The 24,305-nt window shown below is 43.1% G+C and overlaps 2 protein-coding genes and 1 long non-coding RNA gene across 3 annotated transcripts in view; all 3 read right to left on the reverse strand.

Annotated features, from left to right (window-relative positions):
* LOC311125132 (NLR family CARD domain-containing protein 3-like) overlaps positions 1-24,305 on the reverse strand; it is a gene marked incomplete at its 3' end in the record, with an annotated part of 273,187 nt that overhangs the window by 185,985 nt on the left and 62,897 nt on the right. The gene's annotated exons all lie outside the window — the stretch shown is intronic.
* LOC311125124 (NLR family CARD domain-containing protein 3-like) lies at positions 17,086-22,558 on the reverse strand (the record flags this gene model as incomplete). Its single annotated transcript, XM_084199189.1, has 3 exons — positions 17,086-17,989; positions 20,521-22,223; positions 22,552-22,558. 3 exons carry the CDS (start codon positions 22,556-22,558, stop codon positions 17,471-17,473), a joined length of 2,229 nt encoding a protein of 742 aa, XP_084055315.1. The 3' UTR covers positions 17,086-17,470.
* On the reverse strand, positions 18,231-20,068 carry LOC311125122. The gene is made up of 3 exons (XR_014612842.1): positions 20,057-20,068; positions 18,876-19,049; positions 18,231-18,491 (listed from the first exon to the last, which is right to left on the reverse strand). It is a non-coding gene; the product is annotated as an uncharacterized lncRNA (long non-coding RNA).

Genomic DNA, 24,305 nt, shown 5'->3' on the forward strand with positions numbered 1-24,305 from the left:
AGACGTTATATCAAACACCTTCCTAATATTGAGTTACCTCTCCGCTTTTGCCCTCAGAACAGCCTCAATTCGTCGGGACATGGACTCTACAAGGTGTTGAAAGCGTTCCACAGGGATGCTGGCCCATGTTGACGCCAATTACATTTTAGTCATTTAGCAGACGCTCTTATCCAGAGCGACTTACAGTTAGTGAATACATATATTTTTTATACTGGCCCCCCGTGGGAAACGAACCCACAACACTGGCGTTGCAAACGCCATGCTCTATCAACTGAGCTACATCCCTGCCGGCCATTCCCTCCCGTACCCTGGACAACTGTGCGCCGTCCATGAGTCTCCCGGTCGCGACAGAGCCTGGATTCGAACCAGGATCTCTAGTGGCACAGTTAGCACTGTGATGCAGTGCCTTAGACCACTGCGCCACTCAGGAGACAATTATTGTGTCAAGTTGGCTGGATGTCCTTTGTGTGGTGTACCATGAACGTGAAAAACCCAGCAACGTTGCAGTTCTTGACACAAACCGGTGCGCCTGGCACCTACTACCATACCCCGTTCAAAGGCACTTCAATATTTTGTCTTGCCCATTCACCCTCTGAATGGCACACACACACAATCCATGTCTCAATTGTCTCCAGGCTTAAACATCCTTCTTTAACCCGTCCCGTCCCCTTCATCTACAAGTGACATCAATAAGGGATCATAGCTTTCACCTGGATTCACCTGCTCAGTCTGTCATGGAAAGAGCAGGTGTCCTTAATGTTTTGTCCACTTAGTGTAAATTGCAAAATAATGATCCATTGATGGATTTTCTTATGTAGTCTATTGTTTTCTCTGTATTGAACCTGCCTGCCACCCACCCGCCTGGGGACTGTGGGTTATGAGACAACCCCCGCATCACTAGCTTGCATGTTCTGCAGCCTTGTAGAGATAGGGAGGGGATGACTGGGAGGCAGGTTGCCATTTATTGTCATGAATCTTGCCCTGGAGGCAGTTCTGCAAAGTGGTCACTAGCTGGCACAGGCATAAAGTAATAATATCTGATTTTAATGCTAACCTTAACCTCACTGCTAATCCTTACCTTAAATTAAAACCATAAAACACAATTGTTTTCCACAAATATTTACGATATAGCCAATTTTGACTATGCAGCTGTCATATCTAGAGGAAATTGTGCAGTTCTGCCTCCAGGGCAAGATTCATGACAAAAGTCAACCTGTGACTGGGAGAGGACAATGTAAAATCGATATCGACATTGTTTTGAGAATTAACATGCTTTTTATTATGAAAAGTACAATATATCCATGTACAATTGTACAGTTATGGAGCATATGTCCATATACAGTTGTACAATTTGTTTTTCAACATAAAAGACATACAAAAAAATATCACATTGGTATTTCAACAGTGTTATTGTAAGAGTTTAAATGGTTAAACGGAGGATACATCTACAACAGTATAAAATAAGTGCAGTATGTTCTGAGTATGTTACCTTAACGTAAACTCATAACGTCCCACTATAACTTCATGGGAGTCTAGTGGAAAGACTACATGTTGTTTTGGGTGGATTCATCAACATTTGCAGAATATTCCTGTAATGTCAGATGGCATCTTGTCAGACGGCAACAGCCTAGTCGGCTGCAGACACTCATAAGGAGTTCAAGTAGTTTATTTGCCCTTTGCAGGTATTAAAAGTAATACATGCATTGTAATTCCTTGTTGGAGCTCATATAGGACAGTACATACCAGTGGAGGCTGCTGAGGGGAGGACGGCTCATAATAATGGCTGGAACGGAGCCAATTAAATGGCATCAAACACATGGAAACCATGGAAACCATGTATTTGATGTATTTGATACCATTCCACTCAATACGCTCCAGCCATTACAAGCCTGTCCTCCCCAACTAAGGACCCACCAACCTCCTGTGGTACGTACACACAAACAGTAAAATATATCATAAGAACATCAATAAAACATGCAAAGTGGTAAAAGATTATAAAAGGAAAAAAATGTTCAGTGATGTTCTAAAAGTCTGATGGAAACAGTTTAGGTTGCTTGATTTAACAGGCAGATAGAACTGGGATAGAAGCTGTTCTGGAACCTGGGATCCAGAAACTGCCTAGCAACCACTGGTCCTCACTAGACTGGTGCCCTGCATGTCTATTTGTTCATTGGAGTTTATCAGGTGTTGAAGTGATGTCTGTGTTTGTTGGTCACTTAGTGCTGGAATGAGGTGTCTGTTTGTTCCCAATTCTGTCAGAAATGATGGTCCTCATTTGAAGGTCCTGTGTCAAGGTCCTCACTATTATAGGAAGATGTGTGAGCGTGTGTCCAGTGTGTGTGTGTATCCAAAGTGTGTGTGTGTGTCCAGTGTGTGTGTGAGTGGGTGTGTGTCCAATATGTGTGTGTGTGTCTCCTGTGTATGTGTGTGTCCAGTGTGTGTGTCCAGTGTGTGTGTGTCTCCTGTGTGTATCCATTGTGTGTGTGTGTGTGTGTCCAGCATGTATATATACTGTAGCTATAGACAACCATTGAACGTTATCCTGCTCCCAAATATATATATACTGTAGCTATAGCCAACCACTGAACGTTATCCTGCTCCCAAATATATATACTGTAGCTATAGCCAACCACTGAACGTCATCCTGCTCCCAAATATATATACTGTAGCTATAGCCAACCACTGAACGCTATCCTGCTCCCAAATATATATAATGTAGCTATAGCCAACCACTGAATGTTATCCTGCTCCCAAATATATATACTGTAGCTATAGCCAACCACTGAACGTTATCCTGGTCCCAAATATATATATATATATATATATATATATATATATATATATATATATATATATATATATATATATATATATATATATATATATACTGTAGCTATAGCCAACCACTGAACGTTATCCTGCTCCCAAATATATATATACTGTAGCTATAGCCAACCACTGAACGTTATCCTGCTCCCAAATATATATACTGTAGCTATAGCCAACCACTGAACGTTATCCTGCCCCCAAATATATATACTGTAGCTATAGCCAACCATTGCAGTTGATATGGTCAGTAGTGACTTGCCACATGATAGGTAAACAAACAAACAGTCAAGTAGCCTACAAGCTGAGGATGAAAAATGTATGCACTCACTAAAAACAAGCGGATTCAGCAACACGGACACCGATTGAAATTCTTGCGATTTGACAGTTCCCAAAGGACATGAACTGGTTGACTCAACATTGTTTCTACTTTATAGGACAAGGCTTAATCAGTTTTATGGGAAACCAGCCAATAGTGTACAGCCATAATATAAATGTTTAATGTCTGTTTCCACTAGATTGCGTTACTGACTGACCAGACTGTCTGACCTGCACTGCCTCCTCCTGACTGATATCTAACCAGCCCAGAGGCTTGGAGAGACATTAGACTGTCTGACTGATATCTAACCAGCCCAGAGGCTTGGAGAGACATTAGACTGTCTGACTGATATCTAACCAGCCCAGAGGCTTGAAGAGACATTAGACTGTCTGACTGATATCTAACCAGCCCAGAGGCTTGAAGAGACATTAGACTGTCTGACTGATATCTAACCAGCCCAGAGGCTTGAAGAGACATTAGACTGTCTGACTGATATCTAACCAGCCCAGAGGCTTGAAGAGACATTAGACTGTCTGACTGATATCTAACCAGCCCAGAGGCTTGAAGACACATTAGACTGTCTGACTGATACCTAACCAGCCCAGAGGCTTGAAGAGACATTAGACTGTCTGACTGATATCTAACCAGCCCAGAGGCTTGAAGAGACATTAGACTGTCTGACTGATATCTAACCAGCCCAGAGGCTTGAAGAGACATTAGACTGTCTGACTGATATCTAACCAGCCCAGAGGCTTGGAGAGACATTAGACTGTCTGACTGATATCTAACCAGCCCAGAGGCTTGAAGAGACATTAGACTGTCTGACTGATATCTAACCAGCCCAGAGGCTTGGAGAGACATTAGACTGTCTGACTGATATCTAACCAGCCCAGAGGCTTGAAGAGACATTAGACTGTCTGACTGATATCTAACCAGCCCAGAGGCTTGAAGAGACATTAGACTGTCTGACTGATATCTAACCAGCCCAGAGGCTTGAAGAGACATTAGACTGTCTGACTGATATCAAACCAGCCCAGAGGCTTGAAGAGACATTAGACTGTCTGACTGATATCTAACCAGCCCAGAGGCTTGAAGAGACATTAGACTGTCTGACTGATATCTAACCAGCCCAGAGGCTTGAAGAGACATTAGACTGTCTGACTGATATCTAACCAGCCCAGAGGCTTGAAGAGACATTAGACTGTCTGACTGATATCTAACCAGCCCAGAGGCTTGAAGAGACATTAGACTGTCTGACTGATATCTAACCAGCCCAGAGGCTTGAAGAGACATTAGACTGTCTGACTGATATCTAACCAGCCCAGAGGCTTGAAGAGACATTAGACTGTCTGACTGATATCTAACCAGCCCAGAGGCTTGAAGAGACATTAGACTGTCTGACTGATATCTAACCAGCCCAGAGGCTTGAAGAGACATTAGACTGTCTGACTGATATCTAACCAGCCCAGAGGCTTGAAGAGACATTAGACTGTCTGACTGATATCTAACCAGCCCAGAGGCTTGAAGAGACATTAGACTGTCTGACTGATATCTAACCAGCCCAGAGGCTTGAAGAGACATTAGACAGTCTGACTGATATCTAACCAGCCCAGAGGCTTGAAGAGACATTAGACTGTCGGACTGATATCTAACCAGCCCAGAGGCTTGAAGAGACATTAGACTGTCTGACTGATATCTAACCAGCCCAGAGGCTTGAAGAGACATTAGACTGTCGGACTGATATCTAACCAGCCCAGAGGCTTGAAGAGACATTAGACTGTCTGACTGATATCTAACCAGCCCAGAGGCTTGAAGAGACATTAGACTGTCTGACTGATATCTAACCAGCCCAGAGGCTTGAAGAGACATTAGACTGTCTGACTGATATCTAACCAGCCCAGAGGCTTGGAGAGACATTAGACTGTCTGACTGATATCTAACCAGCCCAGAGGCTTGAAGAGACATTAGACTGTCTGACTGATATCTAACCAGCCCAGAGGCTTGAAGAGACATTAGACTGTCTGACTGATATCTAACCAGCCCAGAGGCTTGAAGAGACATTAGACTGTCTGACTGATATCTAATCAGCTCAGAGGCTTGAAGAACATTAGACTGGTTGACTGATATCTAACCAGCCCAGAGGCTTGAAGAGACATTAGACTGTCTGACTGATATCTAACCAGCCCAGAGGCTTGAAGAGACATTAGACTGTCTGACTGATATCTAACCAGCCCAGAGGCTTGAAGAGACATTAGACTGTCTGACTGATATCTAACCAGCCCAGAGGCTTGAAGAGACATTAGACTGTCTGACTGATATCTACACATCCCAGAGGCTTGAAGAGACATTAGACTGTCTGACTGATATCTAACCAGCCCAGAGGCTTGAAGAGACATTAGACTGTCTGACTGATATCTAACCAGCCCAGAGGCTTGAAGAGACGTTAGACTGTCTGACTGATATCTAACCAGCCCAGAGGCTTGAAGAGACATTAGACTGTCTGACTGATATCTAACCAGCCCAGAGGCTTGAAGAGACATTAGACTGTCTGACTGGTATCTAACCAGCCCAGAGGCTTGAAGAGACATTAGACTGTCTGACTGATATCTAACCAGCCCAGAGGCTTGAAGAGACATTAGACTGTCTGACTGATATCTAACCAGCCCAGAGGCTTGAAGAGACATTAGACTGTCTGACTGATATCTAACCAGCCCAGAGGCTTGAAGAGACATTAGACTGTCTGACTGATATCTAACCAGCCCAGAGGCTTGAAGAGACATTAGACTGTCTGACTGATATCTAACCAGCCCAGAGGCTTGGAGAGACATTAGACTGTCTGACTGATATCTAACCAGCCCAGAGGCTTGAAGAGACATTAGACTGTCTGATTGATATCTAACCAGCCCAGAGGCTTGAAGAGTCATTAGACTGTCTGACTGATATCTAACCAGCCCAGAGGCTTGAAGAGACATTAGACTGTCTGACTGATATCTAACCAGCCCAGAGGCTTGAAGAGACATTAGACTGTCTGACTGATATCTAACCAGCCCAGAGGCTTAAAGAGACATTAGACTGTCTGACTGATATCTAACCAGCTCAGAGGCTTGAAGAGACATTAGACTGTCTGACTGATATCTAACCAGCCCAGAGGCTTGAAGAGACATTAGACTGTCTGACTGATATCTAACCAGCCCAGAGGCTTGAAGAGACATTAGACTGTCTGACTGATATCTAACCAGCCCAGAGGCTTGAAGAGACATTAGACTGTCTGACTGATATCTAACCAGCCCAGAGGCTTGAAGAGACATTAGACTGTCTGACTGATATCTAACCAGCCCAGAGGCTTGAAGAGACATTAGACTGTCTGACTGATATCTAACCAGCCCAGAGGCTTGAAGAGACATTAGACTGTCTGACTGATATCTAACCAGCCCAGAGGCTTGAAGAGACATTAGACTGTCTGACTGATATCTAACCAGCCCAGAGGCTTGAAGAGACATTAGACTGTCTGACTGATATCTAACCAGCCCAGAGGCTTGAAGAGACATTAGACTGTCTGACTGATATCTAACCAGCCCAGAGGCTTGAAGAGACATTAGACTGTCTGACTGATATCTAACCAGCCCAGAGGCTTGAAGAGACATTAGACTGTCTGACTGATATCTATCCAGCCCAGAGGCTTGAAGAGACATTAGACTGTCTGACTGATATCTAACCAGCCCAGAGGCTTGAAGAGACATTAGACTGTCTGACTGATATCTAACCAGCCCAGAGGCTTGAAGAGACATTAGACTGTCTGACTGATATCTAACCAGCCCAGAGGCTTGAAGAGACATTAGACTGTCTGACTGATATCTAACCAGCCCAGAGGCTTGAAGAGACATTAGACTGTCTGACTGATATCTAACCAGCCCAGAGGCTTGAAGAGACATTAGACTGTCTGACTGATATCTAACCAGCCCAGAGGCTTGAAGAGACATTAGACTGTCTGACTGATATCTAACCAGCCCAGAGGCTTGAAGAGACATTAGACTGTCTGACTGATATCTAACCAGCCCAGAGGCTTGAAGAGACATTAGACTGTCTGACTGATATCTAACCAGCCCAGAGGCTTGAAGAGACATTAGACTGTCTGACTGATATCTAACCAGCCCAGAGGCTTGAAGAGACATTAGACTGTCTGACTGATATCTAACCAGCCCAGAGGCTTGAAGAGACATTAGACTGTCTGACTGATATCTAACCAGCCCAGAGGCTTGAAGAGACATTAGACTGTCTGACTGATATCTAACCAGCCCAGAGGCTTGAAGAGACATTAGACTGTCTGACTGATATCCAACCAGCCCAGAGGCTTGAAGAGACATTAGACTGTCTGACTGATATCTAACCAGCCCAGAGGCTTGAAGAGACATTAGACTGTCTGACTGATATCTAACCAGCCCAGAGGCTTGAAGAGACATTAGACTGTCTGACTGATATCTAACCAGCCCAGAGGCTTGAAGAGACATTAGACTGTCTGACTGATATCTAACCAGCCCAGAGGCTTGAAGAGACATTAGACTGTCTGACTGATATCTAACCAGCCCAGAGGCTTGAAGAGACATTAGACTGTCTGACTGATATCTAACCAGCCGAGAGGCTTGAAGAGACATTAGACTGTCTGACTGATATCTAACCAGCCCAGAGGCTTGAAGAGACATTAGACTGTCTGACTGATATCTAACCAGCCCAGAGGCTTGAAGAGACATTAGACTGTCTGACTGATATCTAACCAGCCCAGAGGCTTGAAGAGACATTAGACTGTCTGACTGATATCTAACCAGCCCAGAGGCTTGAAGAGACATTAGACTGTCTGACTGATATCTAACCAGCCCAGAGGCTTGAAGAGACATTAGACTGTCTGACTGATATCTAACCAGCCCAGAGGCTTGAAGAGACATTAGACTGTCTGACTGATATCTAACCAGCCCAGAGGCTTGAAGAGGCATTAGACTGTCTGACTGATATTTAATCAGCTCAGAGGCTTGAAGAGACATTAGACTGTCTGACTGATATCTAACCAGCCCAGAGGCTTGAAGAGACATTAGACTGTCTGACTGATATCTAACCAGCCCAGAGGCTTGAAGAGACATTAGACTCTCTGACTGATATCTAACCAGCCCAGAGGCTTGAAGAGACATTAGACTGTCTGACTGATATCTAACCAGACCAGAGGCTTGAAGAGACATTAGACTGTCTGACTGATATCTAACCAGCTCAGAGGCTTGAAGAGACATTAGACTGTCTGACTGATATCTAAACAGCCCAGAGGCTTGAAGAGACATTAGACTGTCTGACTGATATCTAACCAGCCCAGAGGCTTAAAGAGACATTAGACTGTCTGACTGATATCTAACCAGCCCAGAGGCTTGAAGAGACATTAGACTGTCTGACTGATATCTAACCAGCCCAGAGGCTTGAAGAGACATTAGACTGTCTGACTGATATCTAACCAGCCCAGAGGCTTGAAGAGACATTAGACTGTCTGACTGATATCTAACCAGCCCAGAGGCTTGAAGAGACATTAGACTGTTTGAGCTACACTGCCTCCTCCTGTGAGAGCCACGTCAGGCGACACTACACCGTCCCAACAATGCAAACACACATCCTGGTCGAGGTCACTGGAGACGGGGGGACACAAAGGCCACCATGGCAACGCTGGAAAGACAAAGATAACTCGAGGTAATTTTCTGTTATTTAATGTTCCTGAATGCCATTGACAATACCCCAATTTGATAAATACTCCTATTTGATAAACCATTTCTTTGTATTTCAGTTAGAGAAACTAAACTGTGAACTGTGTGTGTCATGCTTAGGAAAGTGACACTGAGGAGGAGGAGGAGGAGGAACGGGGGAGCTTCTGTAAAAAGATGAAGATGCAAGTTATTAAAGTGGAAAATATTATGCTGAGGAGAATTCTGACAAACTATTGAGGAGGATATATGAGCTAGAGCAACAGAACAGAAACATCGATATAGACTTGAAGCAGGAGAACTCTGAATTAAAGAAAACTTCTAAGGACTTGAAGCAGAAGAACTCTGAGCTAGAGAACACTTCTGAAGACTTAAAGCAGAAGAACTCTGAGCTAGAGAACACTTCTGAAGACTTAAAGCAGAAGAACTCTGAACTGGAGAAAACTTCTGAAGACTTGAAGCAGAAGAACTCTGAGCTAGAGAAAACTTATGAAGACTTGAAGCAGAAGAACTCTGAACTAGAGAAAGACTTGGAGCAGAAGAATCAACAGGAAAAGTCATGTTCTATAAATTAAGCTCAGACTACACTAAAAGAAGGCGCTACCTAGAACCATAATGGTTCTTCAATTATCTTCGTAGGAGAACCGTCTGAAAAAAAACATTTTTTGTTACAAGTGGAACCCTTTCACCACTAAAAGGTTCTAAGTAGAACCGTTTTCACCACCCAAGGGTTCTACCTGAAACAAAAAAGGGTTTTCCTATGGGGACAAACGAAGAACCCCTTTGCGTGTAGTATCAAAATAACTATAAATGGGAATTATCTTCTTGGAGATAAGTGTCAGAATCTGGGCACTAAACTCGCTGTTTTTGAGTTTTAATCACTGTTTATATCCATTTCTACTCAGAACAGACTAATAATACCCACCCAGTCATGTAGATGAATACCTCTCTGAGTGGTTTTACAGTGTCTCAGTCCTGTAGATGAATACCTCTCTGAGTGGTTCTACAGTGTCTCAGTCCTGTAGATGAATACCTCTCTGAGTGGTTCTACAGTGTCTCAGTCCTGTAGATGAATACCTCTCTGAGTGGTTCTACAGTGTCCCAGTCCTGTAGATGAATACCTCTGTGAGTGGTTCTACAGTGTCCCAGTCCTGTAGATGAATACCTCTCTGAGTGGTTCTACAGTGTCTCAGTCCTGTAGATGAATACCTCTCTGAGTGGTTCTCCAGTGTCTCAGTCCTGTAGATGAATACCTCTCTGAGTGGTTCTACAGTGTTCCAGTCCTGTAGATGAATACCTCTCTGAGTGGTTTTACAGTGTCTCAGTCCTGTAGATGAATTCCTCTCTGAGTGGTTTACAGTGTCCCAGTCCTGTAGATGAATTCCTCTCTGAGTGGTTTACAGTGTCCCAGTCCTGTAGATGAATACCTCTCTGAGTGGTTTACAGTGTCCCAGTCCTGTAGATGAATACCTCTCTGAGTGGTTTTACAGTGTCCCAGTCCTGTAGATGAATACCTCTCTGAGTGGTTCTACAGTGTCCCAGTCCTGTAGATGAATACCTCTCTGAGTGGTTCTACAGTGTCTCCGTCCTGTAGATGAATACCTCTCTGAGTGGTTCTACAGTGTCTCAGTCCTGTAGATGAATACCTCTCTGAGTGGTTTACAGTGTCCCAGTCCTGTAGATGAATTCCTCTCTGAGTGGTTTTACAGTGTCCCAGTCCTGTAGATGAATACCTCTCTGAGTGGTTTTACAGTGTCCCAGTCCTGTAGATGAATACCTCTCTGAGTGATTTTACAGTGTCTCAGTCCTGTAGATGAATACCTCTCTGAGTGGTTTTACAGTGTCCCAGTCCTGTAGATGAATACCTCTCTGAGTGGTTTTACAGTGTCTCAGTCCTGTAGATGAATACCTCTCTGAGTGGTTTTACAGTGTCCCAGTCCTGTAGATGAATACCTCTCTGAGTGGTTTTACAGTGTCTCAGTCCTGTAGATGAATACCCCTCTGAGTGGTTCTACAGTGTCCCAGTCCTGTAGATGAATACCTCTCTGAGTGGTTTTACAGTGTCTCAGTCCTGTAGATGAATCCCTCTCTCTGAGTGGTTCTCCAGTGTCCCAGTCCTGTAGATGAATACCTCTCTGAGTGGTTCTCCAGTGTCTCAGTCCTGTAGATGAATACCTCTCTGAGTGGTTCTCCAGTGTCCCAGTCCTGTAGATGAATACCTCTCTGAGTGGTTTTACAGTGTCCCAGTCCTGTAGATGAATACCTCTCTGAGTGGTTTTACAGTGTCCCAGTCCTGTAGATGAATACCTCTCTGAGTGGTTCTCCAGTGTCCCAGTCCTGTAGATGAATACCTCTCTGAGTGGTTTTACAGTGTCCCAGTCCTGTAGATGAATCCCTCTCTCTGAGTGGTTCTCCAGTGTCCCAGTCCTGTAGATGAATACCTCTCTGAGTGGTTTTACAGTGTCCCAGTCCTGTAGATGAATACCTCTCTGAGTGGTTCTCCAGTGTCCCAGTCCTGTAGATGAATACCTCTGAGTGGTTCTCCAGTGTCCCAGTCCTGTAGATGAATACCTCTCTGAGTGGTTTTACAGTGTCCCAGTCCTGTAGATGAATACCTCTCTGAGTGGTTCTCCAGTGTTTCTGTGTTTAATCTACATGATATATCAGCTCTTACTGTTCGCTTCAGACTTGCTCATTCAAAACCTCTATTAGAGGCATTTTCACATTATCCCTGTAGGATCAGCTGGATCCTGGAGTGTTCAGAACATTAAAGCATGATCTTGCTTAAAGAAAAAAATAAGCAAACACATTCCCCCTTCCATATGTTTGGGGGAGACTCCCCAAACATATGGATGAAGGTTCTCTGGTCAGATGAGACAAAAATTGAGCTTTTTGGCCATCAAGGAAAACGCTATGTCTGGCGCAAACTCAACACCTCTCATCACCCTGAGAACACCATCCCCACAGTGAAGCATGGTGGTGGCAGCATCATGCTGTGGGGATGTTTTTTATCGGCAGGGACTGGGAAACTGTTCAAAATTGAAGGAATGATGGATGGCGCTAAATACAGGGAAATTCTTGAGGGAAACCTGTTTCAGTCTTCCAGAGATTTGAGACTGGGACGGAGGTTCACCTTCCAGCAGGTCAATGACCCTAAGCATACTGCTAAAGCAACACTTGAGTGGTTTGAGGGGAAACATTTAAATGACTTGGAATGGCCTAGTCAAAGCCCAGACCTCAATCCAATTGAGAATCTGTGGTATGACTTAAAGATTGCTGTACACCAGCGGAACCCATCCAACTTGAAGGAGCTGGAGCAGTTTTGCCTTGAAGAATGGGCAAAAATCCAAGTGGCTAGATGTGCCAAGCTTATAGAGACATACCCCAAGAGACTTGCAGTTGTAATTGCTGCAAAAGGTGGCTCTACAAAGTATTGACTTTGGGGGGGGTGAATAGTTATGCACGCTCAAGTTTTCAGTTTTTTTGTCTTATTTCTTGTTTGTTTCACGATAAAAAATATTTTTCATCTTCAAAGTGGTAGGCATGTTGTGTAAATCAATTGATACAAACACCCAAAAAATCTATTTTAATTCCAGGTTGTAAGGCAACAAAATAGGAAACATGCCAAGGGGAGTGAATACTTTCGCAAACCACTGTATATCATGTATAATTAAAATTAATTTGTTTTGTTTAACTGATTGAACAAACGTTTTGTTTTTAACTTTTATTTGTGGTGTGGTTTTCATATCAGCCCTTTTGGGCTTCCCATCCTCACCTGAACACCGTTTTTACCTGTTTATTTTCATATCAGCCCTTTTGAGCTTCCAGCGTCACCTGAACACCGTTTTTACCTGTTTATTTTCATATCAGCCCTTTTGGGCTTCCAGCCTCACCTGAACACCGTTTTTACCTGTTTATTTATCTGCAGTGTTTTGTCTTTCACTTCTTTTCTTTGGTGTGAATAAATAAAACCTAAAACCTAATTGAGAAATGGTTTCACTTGCAATGACTTGTTATGTTTAAACCGTGATTTAAACTGAGACTCAGTGATATGACATGTAAGGCTGTGTGTCTGCCTGTATTCATATATGTACCTGATTTCCATTCAGACTGCTTTGTCCAGCCAAGTGGCACTTTGTGGGATACATTGAATGTAATGGAGTTGAAGTTGTGTTCCCAGCAGTCCACAGGGTGGCGCCAGAGCAGCATAACTGGACTGGTGAGACCTGAGTAATATACCAGGGAAATACACTATATATACAAAAGTATGTGGACACCCCTTCAAATGAGTGGATTCGGCTATTTCAGCCAAACCCGTTGCTGACAGGTGTATGAAATCCAGCACACAGCCATGCAATCTCCATAGACAAACATTGGCAGTAGAATGGCCTTACTGAAGTGCTCATTGACTTTCAACATGGCACCGTCATAGAATGCCACCTTTCCAACAAGTCACATTTCTGCCCTGCTAAAGCTGCCCCGGTCAACTGTAAGTGCTTTTATTGTGAAGTGGAAATGTCTAGGAGCAACAACGGCTCAGCCCTGAAGTTGTAGGCCACACAAGCTCACAGAACGGGACCGCTTAGTGTCTATGGAGATTGCATGGCTGTGTGCTCGATTTTATACACCTGTCAGCAACCGGTGTGGCTGAAATATCCAAATCCACTAATTTGAAAGGGTGTCCACATACTGCTGTATATATAGTGTATAGTTACACAGTGCTTTCGGAAAGTATTCAGACCCCTTGACTTTTTCCACATTTTGTTACGTTAAAGCCTTATTCTAAAATTGATTAAACTGTTTTTTTCCCTCATTAATCTACACACAACATCCCATAATGACAAAGTTATGGGTTTTTAGAACTCCTGTGTTGTCTTGGTTGTGTGCTTAGGCTCATTGTCCTGTTGGAAGGTGAACCTTCACCCCAGTCTGAGGTCCAGAGCGCTCTGGAGCAGGTTTTCATCAAGGATCTCTCTGTACTTTGCTCTGTTCATCTTTCCCTCGATCCTGACTAGTCTCCCAGTCCCTGCCACTAAAAAACATCCCCACAGCATGCTGCCACCACCATGTTTCACCGTAGGGATGGTGCCAGGTTTCCTCCAGACGTGACGCTTGGCATTCAGGCCAAAGAGATCAATCTTGGTTTCATCAGACCAGAGAATCTTGTTTCTCATGGACTGAGAGTCTTTAGGTGCCTTTTGGCAAACTCCAAGCGGGCTGTCATGTGCCTTTTACTGAGGAGTGGCTTCCGTCTGGCCACTCTACCATAAAGACCTGATTGGTGGAGTGCTGCAGAGATGTCCTTCTGGAAGGTTCTCCCATATCCACAGAGGAACTCTGGAGCTCTGTCAGAGTGACCATCGGGTTCTTGGTCACCTCCCTGACCAAGGCCCTTCTCCCCCGATTGCTCAGTTTGGCCGGGCGGCAAGCTCTAGGAAGAATCTTGGTGGTTTCAAACGTATTCCATTTAAGAATGGAGGCCACTGTGTTCTTGGGGACCTTCAATGCTGCAGACATTTTTTGGTACCCTTCCCCAGATCTGCGCCTCGACACAATCCTGTCTCGGAGCTCTACGGACAATTCCTTCGACCTCATGGCTTGGTTTTTGCTCTGACATGCACTGTCAACTGTGGGACCTTATATAGACAGGTGTGTGCCTTTCCAAATCATGTCCAATCAATTGAATTTGAAGTTGAATACATGTCCTTTCCTTTAATCACTGTATATTCCTCCTTTTTAATCACGTTGTTTTCCCACTCCGATGTCCGTCTCGAGTCCTTTTCTGCCATCCATGACGATGTTAACTCCAGTGGTGGAAAAAGTACCCAATTGTCATACTTGAGTAAAAGTAAAGATACCTTACCAGAAAATGACTCAAGTAAAAGTGAAAGTCAGCCAGTAAAATACTACTTGAGTAAAAGTCTAAAAGTATTTGGTTTTAAATATACTTAAGTATCAAAAGTAAATGTAATTGCTAAAATATACTAAAGTATCAAAAGTAAAAGTACAAGTATAAATAATTTCAAATTCCTTACATAAAGCAAACCAGACAACTTTCTTGTTTTTAAAATTTACGTTCAGCCAGAGGCACACTCCAACACTCAGACAATTTACAAACAAAGCATTTGTGTTTAGTGAGTCTGCCAGATCAGAGGCAGTAGGGATGTTCTCTTGATAAGTGCGTGAATTGGACCATTTTCTGTCCTGCTAAGCATTCAAAATGTAACGAGTACTTTTGGGTGTCAGGGAAAATGTATGGAGTAAAAAGTACATTATTTTCTTTAGGAATGTAGTGAAGTGAAAGTAAAAGTAGTCCAAAATATGAATAGTAAAGTCAAGTATATATACCCCCAAAAAACTACTTAAGTAGTACTTTAAAGTATTTTTACTTAAGTACTTTACACCACTGGTTAACTCTCTTTCTTAGCTAGCTCGACTATGCACTTGCCTCTGCTATCAATACACTGTGCTAACATTAGCCTATTCTGTACCACAGAAAATAACAGTTTTAAACATCGCCAATCTGTTGTTATGTCTCGTGGGTTTCATAACCACGTCTGTATAACAATTCAATAATGATGAGACAGGAGACAGGAATCAGTTCAACCATTTATCTGGAACGTGATCATCTCAACACATACAAACCCCCATGATGCTCTGCAGCACAACCCCAATATACAACAAATACATAGATAAGTAAATGGACACTAAACAAAACTCATAGAGGAATTTAAATGTTCAGTTGTAGAAAGTAGGGCCATGGGATAGGGTCAGAAAGGTCAGTATGTTTGATAACTGGTTACAGAGGTGACATAACAAGCATAAGGTCCATTATAACACAGTGAAGTAGAGGTGGGAGCTAAAAGCAGACATGGACAGTGAGACCGTGTGAGGAGGTCAGGGGTGAAACACTAGATCAGGACAGGTAGAAATGGCAGGGCTCGAAATAGACACAGAGACACATTCTGATCATGGCTCAGACCTGACCTGAGACACCCAAACAGAAGATGCCATAGCAAAGTCCTGTCCAGTAGGCTATATGGGATGTATTTTCATCAAAATCCAACACATGGAAATGTGTCCAGTGTGTGTGTGTGTGTGTCCAGTGTGTGTGTGTGTGTGTGTGTATGTCCAGTGTGTGTGTGTGTGTGTCCAGTGGGTGTGTGTGTCCAGTGTGTGTGTTCAGTGTGTGTGTGTGTGTGTGTGTGTCTGTGTAAAGTGTGTGTGTGTGTGTCCAGTGTATATGTGTGTGTGTGTGTGTCCGGTGTGTGTGTCCAGTGTGTGTGTGTCCAGTGTGTGTGTTTGTCCAGTGTGTGTGTTTGTCCAGTGTGTGTGTTTGTCCAGTGTGTGTGTTTGTCCAGTGTACGTGTGTGTGTATGTGTCCAGTGTACGTGTGTGTGTATGTGTGCGGTGTGTGTGTGTGTGTGTGTTTGTGTCCAGTGTGAGTGTGTCCAGTGTGTGTGTGTCCAATGTGTGTGTGTGTGTTTGTCCAGTGTGTGTGTGTGTGTGTGTCCAGTGTGTGTGTGTGTGTCCAGTGTGTGTGTCCCCAGTGTGTGAGTGTGTCCAGTGTGTGTGTGTCCAGTTTGTGTGTGTGTGTCCAATGTGTGTGTGTCCAGTGTGTGTGTGTGTGTGTACAGTGTGAGTGTGTCCAGTGTGTGTGTGTGTGTGTGTATGTCCAGTGTGAGTGTGTCCAGTGTGTGTGTGTGTGTCTAGTGTGTGTGTGTGTGTCCAGTGTACGTGTGTGTGTGTGTCCAGTGTGTGTGTGTGTGTGTGTGTGTCCAGTGTGTGTGTGTCCAGTGTGTGTGTGTGTGTGTGTATTTGTACAGTGTGTGTGTTGTCCATTTTTACATTACATTTACATTTTAGTCATTTAGCAGACGCTCTTATCCAGAGCGACTTACAGTTAGAGAGTGCATACATTATTTTTATACTGGCCCCCCGTGGGAATCGAACCCACAACCCTGGCGTTGCAATCGCCATGCTCTACCAACTGAGCTACATCCCTGCCGGCCATTCCCTCCCCTCCCCTGGATGACACTGGGCCAATTGTGCGCCGCCCCATGGGTCTCCCGGTCGCGGCCGGCTACGACAGAGCCTGGATTCGAACCAGGATCTCTAATGACACAGCTAGCACTGCGATGCAGCGCCTTAGACCACTGCGCTACTCGGGAGGTCAGTGTGTGTCCAGTGTGTGTGTACAGCGTGTGTGTGTGTGTGTGTGTGTGTGTGTGTGTGTGTGTGTTTGTGTGTGTCCATTGTGTGTGTGTGTGTGTTTGTGTGTGTCCACTGTGTGTGTCCAGTGTGTGTGTTTGTCCAGTGTGTGTGTTTGTGTGTGTCCAGTGTGTGTGTTCAGTGTGTGTGTGTCCAGTGTGTGTGTGTATGTCCAGTGTGAGTGTGTCCAGTGTTTGTGTTTGTCCAGTGTGTGTGTGTGTGTGTGTGTATGTGTGTGTTTCCAGTGTTTGTGTGTGTATGTGTGCGTTTCCAGTGTGTGTGTGTGTGTGTGTGTCTCCAGTGTGTGTGTATCCAGTGTTTGTGCCCAGTTTGTGTGTGTCCAGTGTGTGTGTGTGTGTGTCAGTGTTACCATGGTTATTATTTACAGGGACACTGAGGAGTCAACATCCCAAACCCTAAACCCTGGATAGAGGGGCTCAGTGAATGTGGAGTGGAATGTGTTCAGGTGGGTCAGTGTGTCAGAGGAGACTCTGTAGAAGGACAGAGTGCCGGCTGGCCAGTCCAGATACACTCCTACTCTGTGTGAGCTGGAGGAGGGGACGTCTATGGTAGTGTGATTATTATTGTGCCAGGCAGAGTAACTGTTGTCAGAGCAGATCAGACTCCAGGACTTGTCATTGTATCCAATCCTACAGTCATCACCCCCTCCTCTCCTGCTGATTCCTTTATATGCCACTCCTATACCAGCCCCTAACCCACTCCACTCTACCTCCCAGTAACAGCGCCCAGTCAGACCCTCTCTACACAGCACCTGTCTACAGACCTCAAATCTCTCTGGGTGATCAGGATACGGCTGCTTCTCTCTCCTACATGTCACCTTTCTGTTCTCCTCAGACAGAGAGAGGCATCTGTTTACTGTGTTTAGGTCCAGTGTGAGATCACAGACATCTGATGGATGAAACCAGAAACAATATTAGAAATCATCATCATTCACATTAGAATGTTAACTCGCTTTTCACTAATTCATTTAATGTAGATGTTTCTAGGTATCAAAATGAGAAGTTAAGGTAACTTGAGACTTGTTGAATGATCATATGTTATACTGTATGGTAATATAAAACACACTTATTCCCATTAATTACACACACACACACACACACACACACACACACACACACACACACACATTTCTAAAGTAACACGAATACAGACACAGACAAACACACATTGTCAAAGCAACTCTTTGTAAACATTGGTGTCCCTGATTTGTGCTTCTGTAGAACTACAGCTGATATTTAATATGACCAAGTAAGTAATGATGGTGGTCTTTGACTTTGACTTCACTTGAATTAAGACTTATTCTTAGTCATATTTTTCACAGCAGTCAACACTCACATTTTCTAAGTCCAGGTTTCATTGTGTTCTCTCCACCATGTTCCACACTGTAGCGGTAAGCAGAAGAACAGACAGTCATTGAGGGATACACCTGAACTCACACACACACACACACACACACACACACACACACACACACACACACACACACACACACACACACACACACACACACACACACACACACACACACACAAACACACACACACACACACACACACACACACACACAACACACACACACACACACACACACACACACACACACACACACACACACACACACACACACACACACACACACACACACACACACACACACACACAATCTTTATATAACTTAGTCCAAGTGGTGGTCAGAATGTTTGTCTTAACTAACCTGATAACTCCAACATGTCTGATATGAACATTGACATAAACCCTCTACATACTTGAGTTTCTCCAGTCTGCAGTGTGGATCCTCCAGTCCAGCAGAGAGCAGTCTGACTCCTGAGTCTCCTGGGTGATTGTAGCTCAGGTCCAGCTCTCTCAGGTGTGAGGGGTTTGACTTCAGAGCTGAGACCAGAGAAGCACAGCCTTCCTCTGTGACTAGACAGCCTGACAGCCTGCAAAGAGTCAAATCATATTAAAATCACACTGCTATTCTTTGGTGGTGAAAATAGTGGCAGTATATTTTTTCAACATTTTCAGATATATCAGTGTCCTGAAACCTGACATATCTATTCATAAATGAATGTATCATTATTAGAAATGATAAATTATCAAAGTATTGCTTGTAGATAGAAAAATGCATATGACAAATATTTGAGTAGACTGACCAGAGCAGTTTAAAAAGCAGTATCAGTCAAAAGACAGACAGTGAGGTATCAGATTTAGATTGTATTGAGTATACAGTCCACAGTATATCTATTTTGACAGTGAAGCTAACATTTTAAATGTGGCTCTATACTCCAACATTTTGGATTTGAGATCAAATGTTTCATATGAGGTGACAGTATATAATGTCACCTTTTATTTGAGGGTATTTTAATACATATCTCTTTCACCATTAAGAAATGAAAGCACTTTATGTATCTAGTCCCCCCATTTGACGAAGTCATAAGTATTCTGACCAATTCACTTATAGTGTATTAAAGTAGTCAAAAGTTGAGTATTTGGTGCCAAACTCATTGGTTGCATTTGCAGTTTGTTTTGGTTGTGTTTTGGGTTATGTTTTATCCAATAGTAACTGAATGGTGGATGATGACTGGAGAAATTTTCAGTCTAAGTGAGTAGATAACATGTTTCTAAACACTACTAAATGAATCCTGATGATGCCATGATTAAGAAAAATAATGAATGAATCATGAATAATAATGAGTGAGAAAGTTACAGAGGCTACAACAAAACATGCTAACCTCTCACCATTAACATCAAATAAAAGGTGACATTCTGTACTGTTGCCTAATATGAAACATTCTATCTCAAATCCAAAATGCTGGAGCATAGCACCAAATTTAAAACTGTAAGCTTCAGTGTCCAAACACAAATGGTGTGGACTATGTGTGCCTGGTAAACACATGTGGATCTGGTGAACAGTTGTCACTTGTTGACCAACTACAGGAATACTGACCTCAGAGTCTCCAGTTTACAGTGGTGATTCCCCAGTCCAGCAGAGAGCAGCTTCACTCCTGAATCCTTCAGGTCATTGTTACTCAGATCCAGCTCTCTCAGGTGTGAGGGGTTTGACTTCAGAGCTGAGACCAGAGAAGCACAGCCTTCCTCTGTGACTAGACAGCCTGACAGCCTGCAAAGAGATTCACAAACACACTGTTAATTTAACAGAGCAGCATTTGGTTTAGTCTCTTAAACAACATATAGATTCATCTTCCGTCTCCTAGAAATTTATGATCATATTGTTATACTAATGAGAACATCAATGCAGTGATTCAATATGTTATTCAATAATACATATTTTTCTCTAAACTGAATATTTCTTCCTGATGATTAGTACTTAAATGTCTTTTTATGTACTCACAGAGCAGCTCTGGAGGCTTTGACCACTGGCAGCAGCCTCAGAAGACCTTCCTCTGATCTGGAGTATTTCTTCAGGTCAAACACATCCAGCTCCTTTTCTGAAGTCAGCAACACAAAGACCAGAGCTGACCACTGTGCAGGTGACAGTTCTTCTTCTGAGAGACTTCCTGATCTCAGGTAGCTTTGGATCTCCTCCACTAGAGAATGGTCATTCAGTTCATTCAGACAGTGGAACAGATTGATGCACCTCTCTGGAGAGGGATTCTCCCTGATCTTCTCCTTGATGTACTTGACTGTTTCTTCATGGCTCTGTGAGCTGCTTCTTGTCTTTGTCAGTAGACCTCGTAAGTGCTTCTGATTGGACTCCAGTGAGAGGCCCAGAAGGAAGAGGAGGAACAGGTCCAGGTTTCCTGTCTCACTTTGTAAGGCTTTGTCCACAGCACTCTTGTAGACAGTAACTTCAGTAACTTGAGATTCGGCCATTAGATTCTCATTGTTGTTGATGAATGAGAGGAACACATATACAGCAGCCAGAAACTCCTGAATGCTCAGATGCACGAAGCAGTAAACCTTGTCCTGGTACAGCACACATTCCTCTTTAAAGAGCTGTGTGCACAATCCTGAGTACACTGATGCTTCATTGACATCAATGCCAGCCTCATTCAGATCTTCTTCATAGAAAATCAGATTGCCATTCATAAGCTGTTGAAAAGCCAGTTTTCCCAGTGACAGAATGCTCTCTTTATCCCAGTGTGGACCTGTCTCTTCTTTCCCAAGATACTTTTCATTCTTCTGTTTGGTATGAAACTCCACAAGGTGTATGAACATCTCAGTCAGAGTCTTGGGCATCTCTTCTCTCTTATGTTTCAGCATGTGTTCAAGGACGGTTGCAGAAATCCAACAGAAGACTGGAATGTGGCACATGATGTGGAGGGTCCTTGATGTCTTTATGTGTGAGATGATTCTGCTGGCCAGGTCCTCATCATTGAATCTCTTCCTGAAGTACTCCTCCTTCTGTGGGTCATTGAACCCTTGTACCTCTGTCACCTGGTCAACACACCCTGTAGGGATCTTATTGGCTGCTGCAGGTCGTGTAGTTATCCAGAGGAGAGCAGAGGGAAGCAGATTTCCCTTGATGAGATTTGTCAGCAGAACATCCACTGAGGTTGACTCTGTGACGTCACAACAGATCTTGTTCTTCTGGAAGTCTAAGGGCAGTCGGCACTCATCCAGACCATCAAAGATGAACAGAACTTTGTACTTGTCGTAGTTGGAGATTGTTGATTCTTTGGTTTCCATTGAGAAGTGATTGAGAAGTTCAATGAAAGTGTGTTTTTCCTTTTTCATCAAATTCAGCTCCCGAAAAGGGAATGAAAATACAAATTGGACATCCTGGTTTGCTTTTCCTTCAGCCCAGTCCAGAATGAACTTCTGCACAGAGACTGTTTTTCCAATGCCAGCGACTCCCTTTGTCAGCACAGTTCTGATAAGTTTGTCTTGTCCAGTTAAGGGTTTGAAGATGTCGTTACATTTGATTGCAGTCTCTGGTCTTGCTTGTTTCCTGGTTGTTATCTCAATCTGTCTCAGCTCATGTTCATTATTGACCTCTCCTGTTCCACCCTCTGTGATGTAGAGCTCTGTGTAGATCTTATTGAGAAGTGTTGGGTTTCCTTGTTTAGCGATCCCCTCAAATACACGTTGAAACTTCTTCTTTAGATTAGTTTTGAGTTCACGTTGAAGAATCACAGCACGCTCATCTGAATCTAGAAATAACACAGAGGATATTAATATTACATCTGTTTTAATGCCTACAGTATTATAGGACTGTTATAACATTTTAAATGATAATACTTTATTCTCTTAACTGACTGTATAAATGTTCTCTTAACTGACTGTATAAATGTTTTCATAATGCATTACAGACTGGTGTGACTGATTATGTTCTCTCTCTCTCTCTCTCTCTCTCTCTCTCTCTCTCTCTCTCTCTCTCTCTCTCTCTCTCTCTCTCTCTCTCTCTCTCTCTCTCTCTCTCTCTCTCTCTCTCTCAACACAACACAACACAACACAACACAACACAACACAACACAACACAACACATCCCTGCTGCTCCTTGATGAGATCACTAGGTGTTGTATTAAGGCTGCTACAATATCATTTAGTTACACAGCTACTTTAGCTGTACTTTAGCTACAGCTTTTAAATGTTCTAAAACAGCATTCAACATGAGGCAGACAGCTCTTACTTTTCTCCAGTGTGTCAGCAAGCTCCTTCTGGTTCATTTTCCTCAGGACGTGCAGTGTGATCTTCAGAGCCCCCTCTCTGGCACTGCTCTCCTGCTTCCCATCTTCAGCATCCACCACTTCCTTATCCTGCTTCTGACTCTCAAAGCCTTCTGGGAGTTCTGGACTAAGAATCCTCTTGAACATCTTCAGCTCGTTCTTCACAAATGTCATAATATTCTCCTCAAGCAACTGAAATAAATCAAGTCAATCAAGTCAATAAGTTAAGCAAGAGACTAAATGCTTTCTCATTAACACATGAATGAATGATTGACAGATCAACTTTACTTGAAGTAAACAAAAACAAATGTACATAACAGGACCACATACACTGAATATGGAGGCCAGGTCTGTTTGATGACTCTGGGAAGACTGACCACTGAGAATCTCTGACTCTGATCTCTCCTGTTGGTTTCTGGGGACAAAACATGAGATTACATCTCCTCATCCAGGGAGTACACACACACACACACACACACACACACACACACACACACACACACACACACACACACACACACACACACACACACACACACACACACACACACACACACACACACACTCACACGCACACACGCACACACATGCACACAGGGAGGGAATGTTGTGTTAGTTTAATATTGTTTTAGGACTATGAAAATGGAAAAAAGGTTTAGCCTATGGATTATGAAAACAACAAAAATAAATGTGGAAATGGGAGAGGAGAAATGACTAGAGACAGTGTTGTTTAACTCACTGACCATGACCCTTGAGTTCTTCTTACCGTTGTTCACTAGAAAAGTCTCCCTCTCTAAACTGTATAGGAAGGTCCATAGACCAGTCACTCTTCATGGACACACAGCTGGTTACAGGGGAGGCTGGTCTCTCCTGCTTGATTGGACTTCAACACAACAGAGACAAACATTACATCTCTCATCTACTCTGAGCTCAGATGGGGAAACAAGTTTCATTCCAAAACGCTATATATCCATTTATCCAACATCCAGAAATGTTCGTAAATTAGCTTTTATTGTTTGAAGAAATGATGAAAGAGATTGGAGACGTATTTGTTTAAAATCTGTCTCACTCTCAGAGAAATAAGTAGTACTGCTAGGCTTTACACAGTAATATTATATATCTGCCTCACTCTCAGAGAAATAAGTAGTACTGCTAGGTTTTACACAGTAATATTATATATCTGCCTCACTCTCAGAGAAATAAGTAGTACTGCTAGGTTTTACACAGTAATAATATATATCTGCCTCACTCTCAGAGCTCTTCTTTACCTACAGTGGTATTACTTTGGCAGATAACGTCACCCATCTAAATAAAAAGTATATATATGAATATATAGTTAACTAAATGTATGGTGTTTTAGATTTATGTCAGTTTCATTGTTTGTTATTCTATAAATGGTTATTTTATGGTCGTAACTGGTCAAAAGAAATAGAAAATGTCATATTTTGAAATTCTGAGTAATTCCAAATCAAATCAAATCAAATCAAATCAAATCAAATTGTATTGGTCACATGCGCCGAATACAACAGGTGCAGACATTTCAGTGAAATGCTTACTTACAGCCCT

This window comes from Coregonus lavaretus (assembly GCF_964263955.1).
Source record: "Coregonus lavaretus genome assembly, contig: HAP1_SCAFFOLD_254, whole genome shotgun sequence".
In the NCBI taxonomy this organism is placed as follows: Eukaryota; Metazoa; Chordata; class Actinopteri; order Salmoniformes; family Salmonidae; genus Coregonus; species Coregonus lavaretus.